Source organism: Musa acuminata, chromosome BXJ2-4 (assembly GCF_036884655.1).
Source record: "Musa acuminata AAA Group cultivar baxijiao chromosome BXJ2-4, Cavendish_Baxijiao_AAA, whole genome shotgun sequence".
Lineage (NCBI taxonomy): Eukaryota > Viridiplantae > Streptophyta > Magnoliopsida > Zingiberales > Musaceae > Musa > Musa acuminata.
The window spans coordinates 8,393,645-8,410,266 of record NC_088341.1 but is presented as its reverse complement, the minus strand read 5'-3'; the positions used below and the strand labels follow the sequence as shown (position 1 = coordinate 8,410,266).

Genomic DNA, 16,622 nt, shown 5'->3' with positions numbered 1-16,622 from the left:
CACTAAAAATCTTGATAATATATTAATTATAAAAGCTTGATTTCGATTTTTATTTTTTTATCATTTATATTTTTTAAAGAAATAAAAATTAATGTGGGCTTCACAAGAGATTCATGACCTCACGCTTCCCTATTACGATCTCGGTTTTGATGACCGAGGGTTTTTTATTTCGGGAGAAACTAAGTCTCAATATTTTGTTATTTCAAAATATAATATTATTTTTCTTTGACAACAAAGTTCCAACCTTCACCTCATATTCAATTAAATTGACCATCAGCCGATCCAATGAAATCAGGCTTCGATTAACTTTTAAGGTATGACATAGCGATGTGAAATTACCAACGATTTGCCCATGCATCCATCTTGAGAAGATAGTCATTTTAAGGTGATAAAATATATTTTGAGTTCATACACGTCATAGTCGATGCCACTCCCATAAGTCGGAATCCGTACTGATGTCGGGTTAACAAGGAGAGCACCCTCACACGCTAAGTCAGAATCCGTATCTTAGAGGAATGATCATATTAAGAGAATAATCCATCCTTGGGCACGCTTTTGCGCTCCCATTGTCACGTCACGACTTAGCTTCGCAAGATGATGGAGGCTTCAGCTCACTACGTGGTAGTGTTAATGCCTTTGATGTTGTCGAAAAACATTATCATAGATAATAAGTTCCAAGGCATAGATGAGTACAAAGGGATAAGGGTTGGTCATCATTAAAACTCGAGATATAAGTAATTTAGGATTCATTTTCGCTTTGTCAAACGGTTAACAGAGTGTCGACTACTTTGAATAATGGCTGCTGATAGAGTGGAGCTCATAGGCTTTTGCTAACTAACTCCCCAGGGGATGTTATTAACATGAGAAAAAATTGAGAGTACTACTTTATAATATTTACTCATGGAGTAGTTAGAAAAACCCAATACGCGAGAGTACTGTTGGGATCTTAACGACACAAAGAGCTATTAGGATTTTAATAACACAAAGAGCGAAGGGGTGTGAATTAGTATAATAATATTTTTAATTAATTTTAAAACTCCATCGGTAAATCAATATGTTTCAAAATCTTGATTAATCAAGGTAAAATCGTAATAATAAAGCTAAGTCATAAGTTAAGAACAAGTAAAGAGAGACGAATCGATTTATAACGGTTCGGTCTTTTCGACCTATGTCTACTCTCGATTCTTCTTTCCTCGAGGTCACTAGTTTTTACTATCGGATTCTCTTTTTCAATCGACGAAGATCAACTATTTTTGTTTTAATTTTTTTATTTTTCAAGCTGAGGATATAACCTTGGTACTCTCTCTTTACATAAGATCTCTCATCTCCTACAAGTAAAAATTATAACAAAACTCGAGGAGGAGAAAACTCAAATTATTCTCAAGATGAGTGCTTATAATACTTTTTTCTCAAGAATAAATGCTCCATTAATCAAGTTTGAATGGGATATTTATAGGTCCCAAAAGGCTTTCAAGAATTGAGTCAAAAATTCAAATCTTCGAAATTTCGAGATATGAGTAGTACTACCATCGACACTAGGTGATACTACCATCATAACGGGGCTGTGAATATTGACGGTACTACTATCGGCCTATGTGATATTATCGTCGTCCTAAGCGGTACTACCATTAAAAAGCTTGACAAACACAAAATAGTACAAACAATACTAACGCTTGGGCCTGGTGGTACCACCGCCTAGGCTTACTTTAGGCCACTTGTTTAGCCTTCTAATAGGTTTAGTCTAGCTTTAGGCCTATTAACTTTCTTGACAAGTTAGTATTATTTCAACTCATTACTAACTCGATCCAAAATGACCTCGATTAAGATTTTAATAAATTAACCACATATTCAACATATTTACGTAGGTTTTAGCACATTATACACTCTTTTGATATGTCGTTCAATCTTTTAATATTTTATCTGAACCTTTGGCATATTATCCTTTCCTTCGGTATATCACTCATTTCACCAGTGTATCAGTTTTCCCATGATGTTCAATCTTTCACCACAATATTCGATCCTTCTAGCATGATGCCCGAACTTATAGTACGAAGTCCGATCTCCAGTACGTCAACCAATTTTTCAGCTTGATATTTAATTTTTGACATTATAATTTTTTAATGTAATGTCCGACTCTCGTGCTTGATAGTTGGCCCATTCGATGATCCAAGTTCGTGATTGAAGTATTTTTAATATTTTATCTTAAAAATATATTTAGTCTAATAGACTCATTAATTAATTTCATCAACCGGTGTTATAAATGTCTTACGTAGTCTGTTACATTGCAAAGGGAACAACATACTCTATACAATTGTATACGTGAAAATTAGAGGGGACAAGTTTCTATATATTTTGATCGGATTGATTTTTTTAATTATAAAATAATGATGCTATGAACTTGGTTTGATCTTTTATATATATATATATATATATCCAACTCGGTGTCAGTGGGATGAAGTGAGAGTTATTAACAAAATCTTTACTAAATAAACTAATGAAATATAGATTTTTGACATGAATTAAAAGATAAGACACTGATGAAATGCAAGCTTCCTTATATCCTCAAATATTTGGATATGCAATGCAACCATGACATTAAATGGATGTTGGAGCGAATCGCTCCTTCTAATTGAGGAAAAATAACAACTTAGAATATGTCTTCATCTTGGCTGACTTACTTGGGTCTTTTCTCTCCTTCCTAACAAAAATTTTACTTCTATATATAACATTTGAGTTTGATACGATGACAAGTTAGTAAAATAGGAGATAAAAGAGAGAATATTATTATTCATTCCAAGAATATTCTCTACTTAATGTATAATTTGAGATTTGAAGTTTTATTTTTAACACATGTAAGACTTTAAAATAACTTGAGTATTGGAATGACAGTGTCAAACATATTCTATAATAAGTATCGGAATGACCGTGTCAAACATATCCTATAACTTAAGTATCGAAATGACCGTGTCAAACATATCATCAAAATACCTTTAAAAAAAAGATTTTTCATTAAAAACTAGTTTAAGCTAAATTGATCTAATTTTATATTTTTTAATAGAGTTATAGTGTTTTTATAATAGAGTTACTATTGATTGAGTAAATACTATAAATTCATTCAACAATACTGTAAATACCAACGTCTCATTTTGTTTTATTGTCATTAGGACACATTACATTATCATATATATTATAAGATTTTCTAAGATACTTGGACCTAAATTTAAGATATTGTGGAAAAAACTTAATATTTTTATCATGCTTTATTTAGAATATATCAAAACCTTCATTATTTTCATTCAAAATATCGTATAAATTATTCTATAATACCTCAAGACCTCTAGCAAGTTTGATACTTATAGTTAGTGAGAATTTCAATTAATCAAAACTCAATCATAATATTTTTATTAAAGTTATAGTGCCGTAAGTCCATTAAAAAAATATCATAACTAAGAGTGCCTATTTCTTTATTATCATTCTTTTTTATAAACAAAATAAATATTATAGTATTATTTAAAAATTATATATCTAAATTTAAGGTTATATAAAACATAAAGACATGTCATCCTTTATTTTAAAATATATCAAAATATTATTAATCTTCATTTGAAAAAAAAAATACTAAAAAATTTCAAATAAATTATTTTATAAAACTATAATATATAAATATAATAAGATTAATAATTATGATTTATGAGAATTTAAGCATTATAACTTATACGATTGAAGCAATAATTACTATAATTTATTCAAAAAAATTTGTAATTTTGACCGAAAAAATGAAAGTGTGTTTTTATCCTTTTAAGAAATTAAAAGCATTTTAAGAAATTAGTTGAGCACGAAATGGACGATGCGATGTCCGTATAAAACCCTCAGCGTTGCACTCGAAGCCGTTACGCTCCATCGACTCGATCTTTCGAGCCCCATCGTCCCAAGTCTCTCTCGGCCTACCTGAAATGGCAGCCATCTTCGCCCCTGCTGATCCCCTCTCCCTCTCCCGCCGCCCCCTCCTCCCCTCCCGCCTCCCCGCCACCCCCTTCCTCCGCCACCGCCGCCCGCGGTTCGTCGCGATGGCGGAGGAGCCCGGCGAGGCGAACTCGAAGCCCCGTGTCCTGGTCGCCGAGAAACTCGGCCGAGGCGGGCTGGACCTCCTCAAGGGCTTCGCGGACGTCGACTGCGCGTACAACCTCTCCCCCGAGGAGCTCCGTGCCAAGATCGCGCTCTGCGACGCTCTCATCGTGCGGAGCGGCACCAAGGTCGGCCGCGACGTCTTCGAGGCCTCCGGCGGTAGGCTTAGGGTCGTCGGGCGCGCCGGGGTCGGGATCGACAATGTGGACCTCGCCGCCGCCACTGAGCATGGCTGCCTCGTTGTCAACGCGCCCACCGCGAACACGGTGGCCGCTGCCGAGCATGGGATCGCTCTGCTCACCGCCATGGCCCGAAACATCGCGCGATCGGATGCCTCCATGAAATCTGGTCTGATCCTTTCTCTTACAAAATGAGACCTATTCTTATATCTCGCTCTTTGATAGTTTACTTCATGACAGATGGGGAAGAGTAAGTGATCCTTGGGATCACGCGGAACCGTATGGTCGCGATATCAAGAGTCACTCATCTTTCTTGTTGGAACTAAATGATGATGCATTCCTCACGAAAATTTGTTTAGTACTATAGCATACCATGTAAAAGTCTCAAAAACAGTTTTACCAATAAATGCTACTATGGATTGATAAAATAAACCAAGATATAACATCGAGAAATGGAAGCCAAATCCATCATTACTATTATGAGCATGTCGATCATGTTATTGGGCTGCTACTGAGATACATTGGTTTTCTTCCAAAAGGCTTCCACATAAACCATATTGCATTATTCATGTCGTTTACATAGTTGTTTCTTGCAGTCATCATCTTCATGTGATTGGAGTTTTTTTCTTGTTGGCACCATCTAGTTATGTCCCTGCATATGAAAGTCTTTTGTCGATTTATTATAATTTTGTTCATAGCAACATTAATCATCATATCAAGTCCATGTAAAAATAGTAAATTATATCGAATGTATATAAACATTTTCATCTATTTCTAAATATTCTTAAAGCTCATCAATGCATTATATTCAGTAAATGTACTTCTTGCTTCCTAACTATGCAATCAAGATCGTGAGAAAAGTCAAGTTATTCATGTGTCAAATATTAGATCTTTTGTTATTAAATCTTTGATTCTATTACTCCTTGATTACCCGTTGTTATTAAACAAGAAGCAATGAATGATCCACTATATGCTGTCTCGAATTTGTTTCTTTGCATAGTAATCATCTCATTAGTGACATAGATAACATTCCCGATGGTGTCGAATTTTATTGTTTTGTTGATGTGGAGGTAGTAGCTAGGATGGCCCTTCTTCTGCTATGATCAAGTTCCATGTCAGGTTCACTTTATCCTTAGCATTCGACGGTCCAAGGCTCTGCTCTTGCGTTGGAGCTTCCAACCCAAGAGTACTAGAACTTGTCCTATAACAAAGAAGGGGACGTTGAAAATGGGTCTAACATGGTCCTCCTGTGCTCAAGTCAAGTAAGTCTCCAAATGATGGAAGGCTTGATTGGTAGTTAATAGGATCACAGATCTTTTTACTTATCATGGGGTTAGTCTTATATTGCTAATCCATGTCCCTTCTTTGTCACGCAGCTGCACAAAAGGAGTCAGCTTGACTGAATCTGCACAAGGGGAAAGTGTCTTGATTTTCTGCACAATTTGTTAGACAAGGGGTACGCAGACACAATTTCAAATGAGGAACTGGATGATGGTCCGCAGTTACCATCCCCAACCCTCTATAGGGCAACACTAGCCTTTTCTTTTGTTTTGTTTTTATTTTTAGCAATTTCTCCTTGTCTGCTGCCCAAAATTCCCCTCTCACTAATGGTGAGCCATCGAGATAGATTCATGATGCCAAACTGAGGCAAATAGTGACATGTGGTAACTTCCTATTACTTAATTTGAGGGGCTCATTGTAGTGTAGGATGAAAGCATAGATGAGCAAGCAAAATATTTTTATCTATGTTTTGAATATTCGGGGGTAGCAAAAAGAAGACATTAGTTGAGATGAAAGGAAAATAAAGGACTCACCACCACGGTTATCTGTTGTATCACTGGATTTCTTTGGGGTAATTCTGTCGCTGAAAATATTACTTATCTTTCTTATTAGTCAGTAGGTTTTCATTATATTGGAAAAGAAATTTCCCGTTAGGTTTTGCAAATTTATCAAGCAACAACTTGACCTAGGTTATTTCCATTAAACAACATGAATAGTGTTATAGAGGCACCATGAATATTTGTAACTGTTTATTTCCCATTTTTTAACTTATTCTATGTTGCATGAAAAATTCTTAGTCAATCAACTTTTGTACCTGCCAGCCTGCAATAATTTCATAGGTGCTGAACCCACATGGATATGAATCATTCCTGAATGCCCCAGCTGTACTAGATTCGAATTAAGAGATAGCACCCCTTCAAGCCACTCGCTTATGGGATTTGCTGCTCTATTACTTTCAGGAAAATGGGAACGTAACAAATATGTTGGTGTATCACTTGTTGGTAAGACGCTTGCAATTTTGGGGTTTGGAAAAGTTGGATCAGAAGTTGCTCGTCGTGCCAAAGGACTGGGGCTGCATGTCATCGCACACGATCCATATGCTGCTGCTGATCGTGCTCATGCTGTAGGGGTGGATTTGGTGACGTTTGATGAAGCTATCACAAGGGCAGATTTTATCTCATTGCATATGCCTCTGACTCCTTCCACTTCTAAAATTCTTAATGATGAAGCTTTTGCAAAGATGAAAAACGGAGTTAGAATTATAAATGTTGCACGTGGTGGTGTGATAGATGAAGAAGCTTTAGTAAAGGCATTGGATTCTGGAGTGGTCGCACAGGTATACTTCTTCTCTAGAATCCTTTATATTCTTTTGTCCATTTGACTCTTGTGATGGACGTAGTTGAAAGCTGATATCTAAATTTGCCCTGGTTCATTCAGGCTGCTCTAGATGTGTTCACAAAAGAACCTCCATCTGCAGACAATAAGCTGGTTCTGCATGAAAAAGTTACAGCTACACCACATCTTGGTGCCAGCACTGTTGAAGCACAGGTATGGAGTTTAATATGCTCATGTTCTCACTCTAAAAAAATTAGAATTCTTTAGGTAAATGAGACATAGAGGCTTTCCTTTTCTTGGTTCTCATGTCTGAATCAATATTCAGGAAGAAGTGGCAATCGAAATAGCTGAAGCTGTTCTTGGAGCTTTGAAGGGGGAGCTCGCATCTACTTCAGTAAATGCACCGATGGTTCCTGCTGAGGTATGATCACCTCTCTATCTTCATCTAGTTCATTGTGCACCTTATATCTCCAAGGAAAGAGCAGAAACATATCTAAATTTGCAAGGATCAAACCATTTGGCATTAGCTGCTCAAACTATAGTGAGGTTCAGCATGCCAAAATTCAAACCTTGAATACATATGTTGCAAATCAAGATCTCAGTAACACAATCTTTTTAAATAATGTATATGCTGATACAGGAAACTACCCCTTGTTATCACTCCGTTTATGGTAGTTGACATGGTAATTCTTTTCACTTGCTTTCCAGGTTCTTTCTGAGCTTACACCATTTGTGGTCTTAGCTGAGAAGCTTGGTAGGCTAGCTGTACAACTTGTGGCCGGAGGCAGTGGTGTGAAATCAGTGAAAGTGACCTACACAATCGCAATAACTCGTGGAGATCTCGACACCAGATTGCTCCGAGCCATGATCACCAAGGGTCTCATTGAGCCCGTATCAGATGTTCACGTTAATATCGTCAATGCTGATTTCACCGCTAAGCAGCGAGGCATTCGTATTGCGGAGGAGAGGATTCTCTTGGATGGTTCACCGGAGGACCCTATAGATTCCATCCAGGTCCACATTGCCAATGTGGAGTCTAAATTTCCTACAGCAGCCTCAGAGACGGGAGAAATTACAGTAGAAGGCAGAGTGAAGGATGGCATCCCCCATTTGACTAAGGTTGGATCATTCCAGGTGGATGCTAGCATGGAAGGAAGCCTGATACTGTGCAGGCAGGTCGATCAGCCCGGGATGATCGGCACCGTGGGAAGCATTTTGGGCGAGCAGAACGTGAATGTGAGCTTCATGAGCGTCGGCAGGATTGCTCCAAGGAAGCACGCAGTCATGGCTATTGGCGTCGACGACGAACCTACCAAAGAAGCTCTCAAGAAAATCGGGGACATTCCTGCCATTGAAGAGTTCGTTTTTCTCAAACTCTAATGCATATCGAAGTCTTTACGTAAATTCTCTGATGAACTATATGTTTTTCTATCAGATTTTTGTCTCCAATAATTTCCTTTTGAGTTCCTGCTGTTGACTATTTTGATGCTCAACTTAAGTTTGACATCATGCAACTGCAAATGGTAAGACTGGCAAGAAGTGCAGTGTGCAAAAAATTTCTTGTTATATAAAAGCTTGGTTTTTAATTGTTAATACTATCAAGACAATGAGTGATCATGGTTACTCCAAATTGTTACAAATAATCATATTCTTTTCTGGGTGATTTTTCTGAAAAAACCCATTTTGAGTTTTTCCTGTAAGGTGCTATTGTTTTTATTTTTTCAAGAAGGTGCAACCTATGTTATGTAATTTTGTAAATACCCCTTGCCGCATGCAACTCGGGAAGAAGGCATGAGCAATGCTCGACTCAATGGGCCATGCAAGAGACGAAAGTGGTGGAGAGCGAGGAGCCTCACGAGGCCTACAAGGCTTCGAGGATGAATATGACGCCTTCGAGGCAAAGGTGAAGAGGACAGTGACAAAGGGCCTCGCGAGGCCTATGATGATGAGACCTCTATGAGTGGTGCCATGGCAATGGGAACAACAACATGGGGGCCTCATGAGAGGCCTATTAATGATGAGACCTCTATGAGTGGTGCGATGGCAACCGGAACAACACCAAAGCCTCCGCGGGCGACAAAGAGACAATGACACCACACAACGAGCGACGATGAAGAACATTTAAAAGATTACACCAAATATGGGAAACAATTTGACAAAAAAATAAAAACTGAACATCCCCTAGAAAAGATCCAAAAAGAGAAATTTTTTCAAGAAAATCACCCTTCTTCATTCCTCCTTTTTTTAGATATAGTGTATTTGTGACTATCAATATTAGTTTATAGTTCATTTGTATGTGTTCACAATTAAGTAGCATATATATATATATATAACACATAATAAAGAATTAAATAAATAATATAAAAAAAGAAAGAAAATTTATGGGGAAAGATATGTGTCCACAATTTCATATGGTAACTTATCACAAATAACCAAAAACATTGGATTAGTAGTTGGCAAACGCTCCATTGTCAACATCCATCCCTTACTGGCCACCCTCTCCCCCTTTGTTCTCATAAAGCACTAGAATCCAACACTGTGGTGCAAGACCCCATCACATCCCTCAACAACAATTCACAGAAGAAAGCAGTGGTAGGGCCCTCTCTCTCGCCATCCACTATCCTAACTTTTCTTCTGTCGTCAGCCTCCCCCTTCCTCCAATAATTCCCAATTCCTGCAACTCTTATCAGTGGCAACACTGTTGGCAAGAACAGAAACAACAATACCAACAAAGAAGAAGAAGAAGAGATAGGAAGAAGAGAGACTCATTGGTTCATAAATGTACACACATGAAATATATAAAGCCACAAACAACAGCTAATAAGGATAAAAATTGGACTTTTATGGGATAATAGAAGGCGGCGACCAGATCTGCTGGTCTCATTCATAGCCACCGCTGCGGCGGCTGTTGTTAGGATTCATCTTCTCGATGGAGAGGAGAGGAGTGAGCGAGAACTGGATTTCTCACGGAAGAAATTTATAGAGGCACCATATAAAAATTAGATTTTTGAAGGAGATAGAGGAGGTGGAGATCGGACCTGGTGGTTTTATCCACAACCGCCGCCGCCGCCACGGTGGTTGTTGTTAGGATTCATTTTCTCGAAGAAGCCGATGGAGAGGAGAGCGAGCGAGAGTTGGACCTCGTCCTTGCCCCATCGGGGCTGGAGGTGAGCCCGCCTCGTCATCGGAGACGGCGACGTGGCGGCGGCCGAAGGAAGGGCGAGAGCCGGGGAAGAAGCCGCGGTGCGGGGGCCGGAGGTGCCGAGGAATGGGAGGATGTAGAGGGAGTGGAGGCGACGGAATCCCCCGAGGGCGAGCACCACCGACCTAAGCTGCCGCTCGCCGTACGGCACTCTGACCCAGTCCCGGGTGCACACCGCCTCCCAGAGTCGCTCGTCCTCCGCCAGCCTTCGCCACCGCCGGCTCACGCACGCCGCACGCCCCAGCGTCCGGGCGTCCGCCCGCTTCAGCACCTCGAGAACCAGGTCCTCTCCGAGCTCCGCCACGTTCACCTCCTCCTCCTCCTCCTCCTCAGCAGTCACTTCCGCCTTTCCTCCGTCGGATCTCGGTTTCTTGTTCTTCTCCTCCTCAGCGGCAACCCGGGGATCCCCGCCGCCATCAGATCCGTCGATCGAACGCCTCTTCATAGCTCCTCCCCCGGTCGATTCCTCGCCGCTTCCTCCTCCACGATTGCTTGTGGGAAACGCATTAAACGGGACCGTCCTCTCCATCTCACCTTTTGGAGGAGGCAATATATCACAATAATGCGACTTTGGCTTTTTTCACTCGAAACGACACAAAGGACGACTTACATCACGAATCAATCCCCATCGATAGGGCTGCCAAATTAGATGACCTTTCGCGAATAACTCCAACTCGAGCACGTGTCCGGCTCGTTCTTGCTCCCAAATTTTACTGCTCATTAACCACACAATGGATAAAGTAGTAAAATTGGCAAGAACAGATTAATATTCTATTTTATTTCTTTCACGTTTTCTTCTAAATCACACTGATTTTTTTCTACTTTTCATTTCATAAATCTTTTGGATGATAGAAACAATCACGGAAAAATTGCATACATTAGATCACTAGTTTTACTTGCAACATTTCCGATGTTAATCATGAATTCATGCATCGTTAAACAGCCTTGCAAAATGTCATATTAGAGGCAATGCAAAAAGGTAGCCGGCATGATGAAAGATTTAGGATCTTACACTTGACATGTTAAATCATGAATTACTACTACATTTAACACTCTCCAACCTTTCATGTCGACTACTACTATAGAGCGGACTAGAAGAAGTTTACCTTCGTCAAACTCCGAACATATCAGACACTTCAGTCACAGAAAAACAAACAAATACAGAATATAGCGATCATTAAAGGAAAGGAAAAAAAAAAAACGCCATTAAAGAGAGATATGATGAGCAAAGAACGAGGCGATGACAAAGAAATGTACCAAGAATAATGACAACTTGGGAGGATTCTAATGACATTGGTTCTCTCTTCTAGCTGCCCATATTTCTTTAACACTTCCAGCTTTCTGTCCAAGTCAAAAGACAATGTTGACTTCTCAACTTTTGTTTCTTCCCGTTTGTCACCTTTCATGATCGGTATCTCTCCGTTTCTTTATCGCATACAAAACCATGAATCACTTGTCTTCTGTATTTCTCTTAATTCCTCTCATCCTCCGCTTCTCGATATGATGGGCCGCATCATCTCAGCTTCAAGGACCTGAAAGAAAGCAGGCTGTCTTGTGAGTCTGGAGGTAAAAGAAGGAAACATTGCTAAGTAACATTAACAACTTACCGAAGAAACAACTGGATGCTGTCAAGAGAACATCCAAGACAACAAAATTCCACCAAAATCTTGACATATTTTATCAACCTATAACCACTATTCAACTAAGAACCATAGCTTCACTTGGGACTTTTTTGCTCCAGATGGCAGCTACCTACGTAAATCTATATACTTGCGACAACTTATAGTGACAAAATTTGTCATAACAAGTGCACCAGCTAGCCAGATGAGTTACAAAGCAACACCATCTTACAAATCATAAAGTCACAATCACTTTTAGCTGTCGTACATGCTATTGCTCAAGTGAGAGATGATATACTCGGCTAACAATGGAAGAGAGGCTTCAAACAGTCTCTAATCCACCAATGCACCCGGCACCATGTTTTTTTATAAACTTCAGGGCCACTTTTCAGTCTTAAAACACAAATTAAATTCAACATATCTAGCAAAACTAATATCTCCAAGCAAATTTAGCATTCATTATGCAAAATTTTACCAATGATCTATTTGAACAAATATTTGTTGGTTAAGAGATGTCTCAAAACTCTCATCGCTCAAAATATATTCACTCTCAGAATCAAATATATGGGATTGAGAGGAATCAAATCTCTCTGCTACTATTGGTTTCTCCCAATATCTGTGATTGAACATGTGTTCACATCTCTTCTTCAGGTTCCTCTTCAACTCTATCAATCTAAAGTGTAAAACTATAATAACTCATAAGAGAAAAACGTGTTTGACACTTCTTGCTCTCTTTTATTTGATGGCCAACTCTCTTAACCACATTGTATAAAGCTATAATTCCCAGCTAGAAATGACAAAAAAAAGTTTCAATGAGAACCTAATCTTCATGAGAAATCTATAACACAACACAGATTAGCAAAATAACACATCAGGTCTTGCAATGTTGGATTATCCTACAAGCAAATAAGAAAACAATATAATATGGCCTATGAAAGAACAAAAAGCTGACCATATTAAACATAAAAAAATGATCTGCATTTCATTTGTGAAGTTTTTTTAAGTAACAAAAAGAAAACATGAGTGGCAAGTACACACCAGGTTCCCGCTGATATAGGATCTGACCTTGCATGATACTACTATTAGTTATTTAGATGATAGCAATTAAGTGAAACATCATCATATTTAAATGAAATATCATAGTATTTTGTCACTACCTGGCTAAATGCCAATAAATCTAAGAGTGAACTTTTGTAACTATTATTGTGTACAACACCATTGGCAAGGCCGCATAATATGGAGATAATCCAAATAACAACTGACAACATAAAAACTGCATTTTACATAGTCTACGATTGACCAAAGAAAAGCTCGCCCAGGATAAAAAATCTGTTTCTCACATACTAAGGCAGTTGTGAAGCAGTTTTAAAAATGTTGAAAGCTCCAGTTAATAGAAATATTACATTTCAGAAGTGAACTAATATTTTGCCCAGAAAATATTCTAAAACTTATTAGGTGCAGCATAAAAAAATATCAGCTAAATGTACAGTGCAATGAATTTTAAATATTAAATTGTAGGCACTTGACATTCTGCAAGCTCAATATACAATCTCAGCTAAGTCAATTAACAAGGAAGGTACAATATTATCCTAAAATTTTAATCAGTCTACATCAAGATTTTCAAAAAAGCATGCCCTTCTCAGGAGAAAATATCAGCCAAATGTACAGTGCAATGAATTTGGAAGATCATAATCCAGTGTGAACTTTATGTAAATTAGTTCAAGCTCCAAATCCAGGAAAACTTGGTCTAAAGACCAATATGTGTGATGTCAGAAAGAGAAGGAACCTATTCTATGCCACACAATCACAGGTAGAAATTTTAATTAGCAAAACAGGATAAAAAGGAAAAGTTTAGGCGATCAGATAACATATATGTACAAAATAGATACCAGAACATATATGTATAAACAGAACAAAGAACCTTGTATACCTAACTAAAACATATGTATAAAATCGATAGTAGTAAATCCACAAGCAACAATCCTTGGCGCATTTCCCTTAACCCAAGAGGGATTAAGCAGATAAAGCACCAGGATAAAGAACCACTAGGTGATGGATCCATTCTTCTAATGTATCATAACCATTTCAATCAAGTGTCAACTATTTGTACATCAAATGTATAATAAAAATCATGTTTTTTTTTTTTTTTCCAATTTCTACTTTTTTTCCCTTGGCTGGTGAACATATGTCAAATGTCAAGAGATATGAGATCCACTTGAATTTATGATCACAACAATATATGAGAGGTATTCTAGCTCTGTTTAGTTTCTCATACATCAAATTAGGTAATACTCTTCTATAGATAGATAGATAGATTGATAAAAGCTTAGATCTAAGACAAACCTTAGATCTGTCTTACACCATCAGATGCAAAAGCTTAACCATGATAGTAACTCATTAATCAGAAGTCATCCCCGACACAAATATAGAACAGAAAGAACACGATTTCAAGTAATAATACGAACACATCATGTGACAGCAGTAAAGAGAAGAAAACAACCACCATTTTATAGGATTGTTTTCTCCTTCCGGCCGTGGGATGAGGGCATCAGATGCGGAGAACCGTGGGTTGGAAGTCATCGTCTGGCGGTGGGAGGAAGTTGAGATCGAACGGCAGCGGCAGCCGGTAAGCCGACGCGATGTCTCCGTCATCGTCGACGACGGAGGACGACGACCCGCAGTCGCTGTGAAAGTCTCCCTCGCCAGCGAGGACGCGCGGGGGCGGCGGGTTTGCCTGCCTCCCGAGATGCGACGCCCGGAGGTGGATCTGCGTGGCCCCAGCCGCGGCGGGCAGACGGGGCCCGCTGGAGGACTCCACGGTACTGCTGTGGCTGCTGGACGTCGGCCGTTGAGGCGGCGGGTAAGGGAGCTGGCGGTGGCCAATGGTCAACCGCGCGGCGGCGGATGGGTTGAAAGTAGGGAGGATCAGGGGAGGGGGGGAGGTGGTGGTGGTAGAGACGGGAAAGTTAGTCTTGGCCTTGGGGCCGCGGAGGGCGATGGCGGCGGCGTCGTATGCTCGGGCGGCGTCTTCGGCCGAGTCAAAGGTGCCGAGCCACACCCGAGCCTTCTTCCAGGGGTCCCGGATCTCGGCCGCGAACCGCCCCCACGGCCGCTTGCGAACGCCGCGGAAACGCGTCTCCACCGCCGCCGCCGCCGCCTCCGGTGCCGGAGATCGGCCTTTCCTCATCTCTATATTGATCGGATCACCAAAGGCAGGAGGGATGCCGAGGGAAAAAGGAGATCGATCAAAGTAGGAGCGTCGAAATCACCATCTGGAACTCGTCGGCTTTATTGCTTGGGTGGGTTGCTTCCTCGCTTGCGATCGATGGCCACGCAACGAAGGGAAGACTTGGATAGGTTTGTTTGTTTCTGCGATGACGGGTCACCTCCTCCCCCATTTCCCTCGGCTTCCCCCCCCTTCCCCCTCTCACCTTCCCCTCCCCACCCCACCTTTCCCCTTTCACGTTTCCTTTTGGCGACCATCCCTGCCCTTCATCTTATCCATCATATATTTTTATTATTTATTTTCTATTTATTTATTCACATGGTGTAGCGCGTGAAACGAAACCGTGGGTGGTGCGATGACAGCGTGTGGCCAGGATAGTCTAAACAAGGGATTCAATCGAACCCCACACACCGAGCTTCCGACCCACCGGGGCACACACGATGATTTCAGTTTGCTGGAGCCCATCTCGACGTGTGGAGCCCACTGTGCGGGGACTCTTTCTGTGACCCACCGGTCTCCAATCGACATGTGTGTTGCCGAGAGGGTGGCTTGTCGCAGCGAAATCGACGCTATTCTCACCGGAGGAGGGCCCGCACCCTGATGACCCGCTTCTCTCCAATCGTCAGGTGGGTGCTCGAGCGGGTGCTTCGTAGACGCGCGGAGACACGTCCTTCTCCGTTCTCCATCATGGCTGATGAATACTTATCGCGGTTTCCTCCACTGGCCACGTGGAGCGATGTGACACAATTTGGATGAGGTGGACGGTTGATCCTTGGTGCGCGCTAAACGTCTTTGTTGGGACTCCATGACGTCACCCTCGTGGCCCGCACCGCCCAAGGCGAGCCCGCGCGCGAAACGATTCATCTTCGCTCCCGCTCATCTTCACGGGATGGCTGTCCGATACGGAGACAGGGAACAGCCTTTCGCACTCAGGGTAACTGTTCGTTGCCATGCACCGAACCCTGTTTGACGTCATCCAGCGGATCCTCTCAGAGTTCCGTGCCATCCTGCGGGGCCCACACGCACGGCGCCTTTCCCGTCCCTCAAAGGACGTGCGGACGGCGTTAAATGCTCCTCCCCTCGAGAGCAGCTCCCGTGCCGACCTTGGTGGCCATGTGTCGACTGTCAACTGGAATTGCAATCTTTGACGCGTGCAGGACTTTGGGCGGGATTGGGGTGACGAAGCGGGCAGGGAGTGGCTCCCGCGCGGGCCCCGCCCTGACCATGGGGCCATTGGTTCGACACGTGGAGCTTGTCGCGCTCGGCTTGCTCCTTTCTCGTGGGGCCGAGTAGAGACCGGCCGGTTCACGGTCCGATGTTGACAGCCTGACTCTGACCACTCCTGCGCAGAACACGAAGCAATGGATCCATTCCACATCAATCTTTTTTCTACTTTTCCAATTACATTATATTTATAACTCATTCTTGTCTCGAAAAAAGTGGCGTTTGACTGCTTTTAATCGTAATGCCTACTGATTGGATTTTGGATTAAAATGAAAGGTATAAATACTAGTTATGGATATAATTAATTAGTATTTAAAATGGTTATGTTCACTTTGATAGTACTAAGATCAAATCTTAATATGGTACCTATGAGACTGACATGCCCTCAAGCTCCATACAGAAATAATCAGTGTCCTATAAGTTCACTAGAT

General features: G+C 40.9%; 3 protein-coding genes across 5 annotated transcripts; 1 reads left to right on the top strand and 2 right to left on the bottom strand.

Annotated features, from left to right (window-relative positions):
• Positions 1 to 3,904: 3,904 nt before the first annotated feature.
• Positions 3,905 to 8,513, top strand: LOC135609858 (D-3-phosphoglycerate dehydrogenase 1, chloroplastic-like). The gene is made up of 5 exons (XM_065103588.1): positions 3,905 to 4,473; positions 6,545 to 6,921; positions 7,023 to 7,133; positions 7,246 to 7,341; positions 7,629 to 8,513. Exons 1-5 carry the CDS (start codon positions 3,954 to 3,956, stop codon positions 8,298 to 8,300), a joined length of 1,776 nt encoding a protein of 591 aa, XP_064959660.1. The 5' UTR covers positions 3,905 to 3,953; the 3' UTR covers positions 8,301 to 8,513.
• Positions 8,514 to 9,316: 803 nt separating this feature from the next.
• Positions 9,317 to 11,519, bottom strand: LOC103981189 (F-box protein GID2). Of its 2 annotated transcripts, XM_018825213.2 has the most exons (4): positions 11,380 to 11,519; positions 10,733 to 10,835; positions 9,959 to 10,656; positions 9,317 to 9,594 (listed from the first exon to the last, which is right to left on the bottom strand). In XM_018825213.2, the coding sequence occupies exon 3, from the start codon at positions 10,649 to 10,651 to the stop codon at positions 9,968 to 9,970; it is 684 nt and encodes a 227-aa protein (XP_018680758.2). In that variant the 5' UTR covers positions 10,652 to 10,656; positions 10,733 to 10,835; positions 11,380 to 11,519; the 3' UTR covers positions 9,317 to 9,594; positions 9,959 to 9,967. The 2 variants fall into 2 exon arrangements, with proteins under 2 accessions (XP_018680758.2, XP_009396097.2); XM_009397822.3 differs by lacking the exon at positions 9,317 to 9,594 and having other exon boundaries at positions 9,670 to 10,656.
• LOC135583159 (ethylene-responsive transcription factor 3-like) lies at positions 11,092 to 15,193 on the bottom strand. Of its 2 annotated transcripts, none has more exons than XM_065103589.1 (2): positions 14,245 to 15,193; positions 11,092 to 11,654 (listed from the first exon to the last, which is right to left on the bottom strand). In XM_065103589.1, exon 1 carries the CDS (start codon positions 14,926 to 14,928, stop codon positions 14,290 to 14,292), a length of 639 nt encoding a protein of 212 aa, XP_064959661.1. In that variant the 5' UTR covers positions 14,929 to 15,193; the 3' UTR covers positions 11,092 to 11,654; positions 14,245 to 14,289. The 2 variants fall into 2 exon arrangements, with proteins under 2 accessions (XP_064959661.1, XP_064959664.1); XM_065103592.1 differs by having other exon boundaries at positions 14,242 to 15,181.
• Between the last annotated feature and the right edge of the window lie 1,429 nt (positions 15,194 to 16,622).

Bases quoted from the DNA above. Each gene is read 5' to 3' on its own strand.
- LOC135609858 (XM_065103588.1), top strand. From the start codon at position 3,954: ATGGCAGCCATCTTCGCCCCTGCTGATCCCCTCTCCCTCTCCCGCCGC. The intron at 4,474-6,544 runs GTCTGATCCTTT...TATTACTTTCAG, and splicing joins GGATGCCTCCATGAAATCTG to GAAAATGGGAACGTAACAAA. The intron at 6,922-7,022 runs GTATACTTCTTC...TGGTTCATTCAG, and splicing joins ATTCTGGAGTGGTCGCACAG to GCTGCTCTAGATGTGTTCAC.
- LOC103981189 (XM_018825213.2), bottom strand. From the start codon at position 10,651: ATGGAGAGGACGGTCCCGTTTAATGCGTTTCCCACAAGCAATCGTGGA.
- LOC135583159 (XM_065103589.1), bottom strand. From the start codon at position 14,928: ATGAGGAAAGGCCGATCTCCGGCACCGGAGGCGGCGGCGGCGGCGGTG.